At 39.3% G+C, this 9,333-nt stretch overlaps 1 protein-coding gene across 1 annotated transcript; it reads right to left on the reverse strand.

The window, feature by feature from the left end:
• Positions 1 to 228: 228 nt before the first annotated feature.
• Positions 229 to 5,626, reverse strand: LOC109061762 (trace amine-associated receptor 13c-like). The gene is made up of 3 exons (XM_042765713.1): positions 4,785 to 5,626; positions 733 to 836; positions 229 to 410 (listed from the first exon to the last, which is right to left on the reverse strand). Exons 1-3 carry the CDS (start codon positions 5,420 to 5,422, stop codon positions 229 to 231), a joined length of 924 nt encoding a protein of 307 aa, XP_042621647.1. The 5' UTR covers positions 5,423 to 5,626.
• Positions 5,627 to 9,333: the final 3,707 nt, after the last annotated feature.

The following is a 9,333-nucleotide window of genomic DNA, read 5'->3' on the forward strand; positions in this document are numbered from 1 at the left end:
TGTGTGAAAAAGAGTTTGCCTAATTGTTAAACTCTGACAAAACCTGCATTTGAACAGATAATAATTATGAAGGAATGATACTTAATGAAATTATATATTATTAAAATACATGTAATATAAATCAAAAAGAAAAAAAATTATAATTATCTTTTATAATTATGTCTTAGGACTTTATAACATCGCATTCTATGTGAAGTTGTTCTCAGAGTGACGACCTCACCTGTTTGACTACAGTTGATGTTCTGTTAAAATATTGACCATACAGGATGCTGGCTGAAATATTTTCAGTGTTAAGATGAATTTAACTGTGTTTTTAAACCAGGGGTGAAATGAAACATAGACCATAGGATTTAGACCTGAGTTAATATACAAGACCCATGTCAAACCATTTATGGTTGCGGAAGTGATTACTGACGGTGAGCGTGATTTCACCAAGTACAACATGTTCGTGGATCAACATCCTTTTTGATTCTGGAACAACATTCCAATCAACCAATCAGAACTGAGATATAACTTTTCAAGAAATATCTTCTTTAGGCTTACAATCAGGGTTAGGTGCTTCTATACCCTTGTTAATCAGCTATCATTTCCCACTGATTTTAGGAATAAATTATGGGTAGGGTTAGGTTTAGGGGTAGGGATTGGTTTAAGTCTATATTTTTGGACGATAATGTTGATCCAGGATCAACAAAAGATGTTGATACAGGAACATGTCTTACTTGGTAAAATCACGGTAACCGATTACTGACATAGAACAGATATAGTACGGAATCCAACAAAGCAGATAAACTGTGACAATGATTCCTAATGTCAGAGCAGATTTGCGCTCAGATTTCCTTCTCAATTAATTTTCTATTACACATTTACCACTCTTCATCAGAGAGTTTATGACTTTCACTTGCTGATACAACATAGAAAATTCTCAAATATAAATATTTGATGAGGTTACAAGGAGACAATGTACAAAATCAGATCAGAGACTTTCCAGGCAAAAGTTAGTATAATGAAGCAATCGCCATAACACACCTCTGATCTGTGTGAGGTATTACAATGTCCAGCATTAATTGCATAGGACGTGAAATAAGATGGAAAGCAAAACCAGCAGAGATGTATGGTCAATAAAGTTTTAGTCATGGTTATTTTCTGTGGGTACAGTAAAGGGTAACACAGACACATAGCGATCAACAGCAATAAAAATTAAGTTACTGAGAGATGTTGAGACAACCAGTCCAAGGATAATTATAAACAGACCACAGATAGCATTTCCAAAGTACCAGCACTTCTCAGTCAGCATAATGGCTTCCACAGGTATCACTACAAATCCAATTAAAGCTGCAAGCAGCGATGAAAGTTTTTTGCTGTCGTATGCCTGTAGTTTGAGCTCCGTCACGTTATTTCTCTATCATCTATTTTTTATTGTTGAAATCTATTTTATACCCCATCATTTTCGTTTCTATAACGTGTGAATATATCCTCTATCATATTCTACAACAAAACAATCAGAGCGCCTTGTTATCACTAGTTTTATTTTGATTTCCCGAGTCCGCTAGTAGCTTATAGCCCATTAGCATCACCAGCGTGGTTGTCGCTAAACCCACATGCATCGCTAATACTCTATTCACACACATTAAAATTGCTTTACTCACTGTTACTTGCTTTAATGGCGGATGTTTGTCTACCTTTGAGTGCAGGTGACGACACGTTCGAGCTGCATTCGGTGTCCTGGAGATTTGGGTCCTGGAGCAGAGGCAGGCCCAGCTGAGAGAGCGGAGAGCCGCGCTGGAAACCTCCCGGGCTGACGCTCACAAGTCCAGGGTAAGTAAACAGTCCCACCACCTCAACCCCGTGTGTTTCTCTGCACAGGCCCGGTGCACCCAGGACGCGATCTGCCCAGATGTCCTTCACGCCGGCGCCGGGACACCATGGACCCTGGGTGCATCCGCAGTGGAGGACGCGAGCCAGGCCCCGGGCGACGACTTCTCCCCCTCCGGTCTTCGAGATCACCACACGGAACCGCTTCTCTTCCCTCCGCGAGACGGAACGCGACGCAGGGATCGTCGGAGACTCCATCGTCCGACACGTCCGTGCTACGTTAGCCGAAGGTAAAGTGCACACTCACGGTTTCCCTGGTGCTCGTGTTATCGATGTTTCTGCGCAGATACCCACGATCCTGAAGGCCGTCGAGAGCCCCAGAGCGGTCGTTCTTCATGCCGGGGTTAACGACACCACGCAGCGGCAGACGGAGACACTGAAGAGGGACTTCAGGAGCCTGATCAAGACGGTTCACAGCACAACGCCCGCGGCGACGATCATCGTGTCAGGACCACTGCCCACGTATCGACGAGGACACGAAAGGTTCAGTAGACTTTTTGCTCTAAATTAATGGTTATTGTCATGGTGTAAAGAACAGAAACTGCTCTTTGTTAATAATTGGAATCTTTTCTGGGAGCATCCTAGGCATTTTTGGCGCTGATGGCCTGCACCCCAGCAGAGTCAGAGCAGAACTCCTGTCGGACAACATCTCCAGGACTCTACACTCCATTTGACTAGTAAGCCAATTCTCAAATAACTGCTATGATGGCTTTTGTTCTACCCGCTTAAATGATAAAAGTACTTGCGCTGAAAAATCTATTAAAACTGTGTTCCCCGAATAGTGAGGTCAAAATATAAATTGAATGTAGGATCTAGAAAGAATCTTATCATGATTAAACCAGAAAAACATAAAATAAATGAACAAAAACAATTTTTAAAGTTTGGGCTCATAAACATTAGGTCACTCATACCCAAAGCAGTTATTAGTTATTATAGCAGATAAATGAGATGACTCCCCATTTAAATAAACAAAGTGGTAGTGATCGGACAGGTAGGATCTAAACCATCGTAAAGCCTGCCCTTTGATACCTGTATAGTTTTGTAATCGATCTATGAGTATGTCGTGATCTATGATGTCGAACGCAGCACTAAGATCAAGTAAAAATAGTAATGAGATGCAGCCTTGGTCTGACGCAAGAAGGAAGTCATTTGTATTTTTAACAAGTGCAGTTTCTGTGCTATGATGGGGCCTGAAACCCGTCTGAAATTCTTCATAGAGATTTTTTATTTTTTATTTTTTTTTGCAGGAAGGAGCACAATTGAGCAGACACAACTTTTTCTAAAATTTGAGACATAAATGGAAGATTTGAAATGGGTCTGAAATTTGCCAGTTCACAAGGATCTAGTTGTGGTTTCTTAATAAGAGGCTTAATAACCACCAGCTTGAATGGTTTTGGGACGTGACCTAAAGATAACGACGAGTTAATAATATTGAGAAGCGGTTCTTCGGCTACAGGTAACAACTCTTTAAGTAATTTAGTGGGTACAGGATCTAATAAACATGTTGTTGGTTTAGATGCAGTGATAAGTTTATTTAGCTCTTCCTGTCCTATAGTTGTAAAGCACTGCAGTTTATCTTTGGGTGTGATGGATAAAACTGAAGTATTAGACGCTGTAGAATCTACATTTGTTATTGTATTTCTGATGTTATCTATTTTATCAGTGAAGAAATTGATAAAATCATTACTATTTAACTTTGAGGGAATATTTAGATCGGGTGGCGTCTGGTTATTTGTTAATCTAGCCACTGTGCTAAATAAAAACCTTGGATTGTTTTGGTTATTTTCTCTGAGTTTGTGAATATGCTCGGCCCTGGCAGTTTTTAGAACCTGTCTATAGCTGGACATACTGTTTTTCATCACAATTCTAAAAACTTCCAAGTTAGTTTTTCTCCATTTGCACTCAAGACTACGAGTTTCTTTCTTGAGAGAGTGGGTATTATTGTTGTAATATGGCACAGTACGCTTTTCTCTAACCTTTTTCAATTTGATGGGGGCAACAGCTTCTAATGTATCAGAAAAGATAGTGCCCATGTTGCCTGTTGTTGTAAACTATTTCACGTAATACTCAAGGTACAGTATGATACTCCTAGCAAACTATTGGTGGTGGTTACTTCTCACATGCTCCTCCCCAGACAGCATGTAGTGTCGGCTCACATCTGGCCTGCATGGATTTCACGCAGGCCAGATGTGGGCCGCATCTGGGCCAACACTATGTTGCTGTCTGGGTCATGTCCAGTCTATCACGACTTTTCACATACAATGGCCTATCGTGGTCATCTACACACGAGGCTTTCACATCACATAGTTTCTAGAAGCATATGCAGGCTATCATTGTAATTGCAGCCCTTCGGTTGTTCACTTTACATGGCGTATGAGGCTTCACATTACCCACTCTATAGTGGGCTTTGCTCAATTTGGCCTACTGTGACCATCAGGTAAGTGTGACTATTATTGTTTACGTAACTGTCTATTATTGTCCTTCACAAAATTGGCCTGTGATGGCTTTTCTCGTTACATGAACTACGCTGTATGTGTTAAATGGCATAATGATTCCACTACTGCTGTTGAACGTGGAGTTCAAACATCATCTATCAAGCTACTGGGAAGATGGTTATCCTCCGCATTTGAATCCTACATAAGACCTGAATCACAAACCATCTCAAAGGTTCTGCAAATAATATCAAGCTGTCCTTAAGGAAATGTATACGCATTTAATGGTGGTGGTACAATACCTATTCATATTACTCCCCACAACCTCTATGGTATACTGCACCTTTCTTAGCGCCTTTTCTTTTCTTAACTTAGCCTTTCTTTATGTGGCCTTCCCCTCTGTTACCTATCTTGTGGCGTTTCCCACCATGGTTCAAAACTTTCACCTGCTGATGTGCAACATAAAAAATCCTCAAATACAAAGTTATAATCAGGGTACAAGGTAACAAGAAGGAAAAGAAAAGGTCATTGAATATCCAAGAAAAACTTATTACTAAATAGCATTTTCCATAACACTCATCTGATCTTTGGGAAGCTTCAAAATATCTGCCACCAACTAAATAGCCAATATTGTAAGTTGAGGAGAAAAACCAGCAGAGACAGATGCTTATTAAAGTTTTAGTCATTGTTATTTTCTGTGGGTACAATAAAGGGTGACACAAAGCCACATAACGATCGACAGCAATTAAAACTAAATTACACATAGATGTTGAGATGAGCAGTCCCATGATTATTATAAACATGTCACAGAAAGTGTCTCCAAAGTACCCACATGTCTCAATTAGCTTGATGGCATCCACAGGCATGACAATAAGCCCAACAAACATGTCGGCCACAGCCAGAGAGAGAATGATCAGGTTGGTTGGAGTGTGAAGCTTCTTGAAGTGAGAGATGGAGATGATCACCAGCAGGTTCAGAAACACAGTCCATGCTGACAGCAATGAAAAAAACACATACATGATATTTGATTCATGACTGGAGTGTTTTCCCTTGATACATGATGAGTTGATGGCAGGAAAGCAGTATTGAATCTCAAGATCCTCTCTCTCATAGGTCATGTGTGAGTCTCCTCCTGTTAGGAGTTTGTTCTGCTCTACTTACTGTCCTTTCATTTATACAGTGTTGGATCAGACTGACCAACCCATCTACCACCCACTCTGATGCTACATAATGACATTTAATTATTTATTGTATGTATTAATTTATCCACAGTCTTTTTTTATTTTATTTTTATTTTTTACATATACAATGGTGTGAATAAGTGTTGGTCCCCTCTTTTAATTTCTTACTTTTTTGCATGTTTGTCACATTTTAATGTTTCAGATCATCAAACAAATTTAAATATTTGTCAAAGATAACAAAACTGATCACAACATGCAGTTTTTTAAATGAAGGTTTTTATTATTAAGGGAAAACAAAATCCAAAACTACATGGCCCTGTGTGAAAAAGTGCTTAAACCTAATAACTGGTTGGGCCACCCTTAGCAGCAACAACTTCAATCAAGCGTTTGCAATGAGTCTGTTACAGCTCTGTGGAGGAATTTTGGTCCACTCATCTATTTTTTGTAATTCAGCCACATTGGAGGGTTTTCAAGCAAGAACGGCCTTTTTAAGGTCATGCCACATCATATCAATAGGATTCAGGTCAGGACTTTGACTAGGCCACTCCAAAGTCTTCATTTTGTTTTTCTTCAGCCATTCAGAGGTGGACTTGCTGGTGTGTTTTGGATCATTGTCCTGCTGCAGAACCCAAGTTTGCTTAAGCTTGAAGTCACGAACAGATGGCCGGACATTCTCCTTCAGGATTTTTTGTTAAACAGCAGAATTCATGGTTCCATTTATCACAGCAAGTCTTCCAGGTCCTGAAGCAGCAAAACAGCCCCAGACCATCACACTACCACCACCATATTTTACTGTAGGTATGATGTTCTTTTTCTGAAATGCAGTGTTACTTTTACGCCAGATGTAATGGGACACACACACCTTCCAAAAAGTCCAACTTTTGTCTCATCAGTCCACAGAGTATTTTCCCAAAAGTCTTGGGGATCATCAAGATGTTTTCTGCCAAAACTGAGACAAGCCTTTATGTTCTTTTTGCTCAGCAGCGGTTTTCGTCTTGGAACTCTGCAATGCAGACCATTTCTGCCCAGTCTCTTTCTTATGGTGGAGTCATGAAAACTGAGCTTAACTGAGGCCTGTAGTTCTTTGGATGTTGTTGTGGGGTCTTTTGTGACCTCTTGGATGAGTCGTCGCTGTACTCTTGGGGTAATTTTGGTCAGCCTGCCACTCCTGGGAAGGTTCTCCACTCTGCCATGTTTTTGCCATTTGTTAATAATGGCTCTCACTGTGGTTCGCTGGAGTCCCAAAGCTTTAGAAATGGCTTTATAACCTTTTCCAGACTGATTGATCTCAATTACTTTCTTTCTCATTTGTTTCTGAATTTCTTTGGCTCTCGGCATGATGTCTAGCTTTTGAGGATATTCTGGTCTACTTCACTTTGTCATGCAGGTCCTATTTAAGAGATTTCTTGATTGTAAACAGGTGTGGCAGTAATCAGGCTTGGGTGTGGCTAGAGAAATTGAACTCAGGTGTGATAAACCACAGTTTTAACAGGGGGGCAAACACTTCTTCACACAGGGCCATGTAGTTTTGGATTTTGTTTTCCCTTAATAATAAACATCTTCATTTAAAAACTGCATGTTGTGTTTACTTGTGTTATCTTTGACTAATATTTAAATTTGTTTGATGATCTGAAACATTAAGTGTGACAAACTTACAAAAAAATAGGAAATCAGGAAGGGGCCAACACTTTTTCACACCACTGTAAATTAATGAATATTAATTATTATTTACTATACATTATAACACTACTTACACTGGTAGGGTATACACTGGTATAAACCAGCCTCAGGATAGCAATTTTAACTGATATATGTGTTAATATATATAGTTACATAGAGTTATATAGAGTAATTGCTTTACAGTTTGTTATAATTTTGTAATGATAAAGAAAGACATACCCATTACATTCATGAAAAGAGTATAAGTTAACAACTTAATTTGAATTAAAATTGTTATTATCAAATGGCTACTATAACATTAAATCAATTAAATGCTAAAAAAAAACCTTTTCATTAAAACATCATATTAATCAAATTAGTCAAGTGCTACACATATTCTGGAAGATATACTGTAATCCCTCATATGTAAAATAAGGTAATTTTTTTAACTGTATGGTGTCAAAGTTGTGAGGTTATCACATGCATGATGAAGAAGATGAAGAATAACAGTCTTTTAATGATCCACATGGTAAATTCCAACAGTGCAACACAATTAACTAAATGTTCTAAACAATTAACAACCATGACAAAAAAGGGAACCGTTGCAAAGAAAACACAGAGGGCCTTGTTTATAAAATGTGCGCAAGAACAGATTTGATCTTAGAGTGTGCGTACGCAATGTTCATATTTATAAAAATGGTCTTTGATGTGGAAAAGTACGTACCGCCATGTCAGGTTCTGAGCAGGCGTCCGCATTTTTCCTTGTTGCAAAGTGTGAGTACTTCAGTTATTTAAAAATCTAAGCTGCAATAATAAAGTGGTGTACGTGCAAGCACCAAATTCATCATAAACAACAAAGATGCAATGTGAGAGATTAATTGTGCAGTGTAGTCAGATTTTTTTATTAATGGGAGTTTTTGCAAAATTAAAATGACCTTGTTAGTAGCCTAATGTTGAGAGTTCTTTACTCGCTTTCTGTACACAGTTTATCCCTGTGGTGAGGGGGGCATGGTTTAGGGGCGTTTGCAGTGGGAGGGAGTGGTCGGAGACAAGCGGTAAGTAGTCAAGGTCAAGTGCAGAATGACATTCACCTGCTTCTAATTACAGTGATTGGCGTGGGCAGACTGTAAAAAGGCCACGCTGATGCTGAAGTGGGAGAGAGAGAGAGAGCAGCTGAGGACTCGTGGCTGTTTCGATGCTGTACTGGACCAATTACAACCAACGTACTCAGAGTTTATGTTATTGGATGCGTGTGATCACGATTATGTTTATTGTTTTGTTGTACTGAATAAACTCCTACGAGCCTCAGTCAGGCCGACTTTGAGTTCTTCCTTCTCCCTAAAAGGAACTGTATCACAATCCACATTTTAAAATTTGAACAAATTGTTTTCTATGAGAGTACACACACCTTCGGTTCCACATGGTGACTGTCTGCAGTGATTCAGGATGCTCTTCAAATCCTGCCACACCACAGACTGCCACTCACATAAGGTGGTTGCACACTGGACGAGAAGCACCACGCCGTGTCACATCCGTCAAAAACAGTTAATCTAATCACGATACAGGCAGAAGTTCAATTCAGTAATGAACAAAGTTGCATAGATGAGTTTGAAGTATAGCATTTGACAAAATGGAGCAAAGAGAAAGCAAGATCTATATTATTATAGCTCTCTATAAAAAGCATACAGAGTTTATTCAAGCCAAAGAAAGACAAACATTTTGCTGAATGATGCACAATACACAATATTCCAGCCTAGGATTAGGCTTGCTTAATAAACCGCAACACTGGTTACGTCACTTGCCCACCACAGCACTGCCTGTCACCGTCGTTTGATTTTTTTATACATTATTTTATTACTGTTTATCAATAATACATCATATTATAATAATGATAGTGCTCCACTCTTCTAAAAATAAAGAATGAGAGGAGAAAAAGTTTTACACTTATGTTAGCGAACCCGACCTACAGCTTGGTAGTAAACACTAGAGCTGTAGTCAAGTCCAGCTTTGTCGAGTCAAAGTCAAGTCCAAGACAAGGACTAGTCGAGACCGAGTCAAGACCGAGTCCAAAGAGGTTCGAGTCCAAGTCAAGTCCAAGTCCAAAAGTTTTGAGTCCAAGTCAAGACCGAGTCCAGTTGAGAGAAAAAAAAAGGATCCTCTTCAAGACCATATACTTAACTAATGTATGT

Source organism: Cyprinus carpio, chromosome A10 (genome assembly GCF_018340385.1).
Source record: "Cyprinus carpio isolate SPL01 chromosome A10, ASM1834038v1, whole genome shotgun sequence".
NCBI lineage: Eukaryota > Metazoa > Chordata > Actinopteri > Cypriniformes > Cyprinidae > Cyprinus > Cyprinus carpio.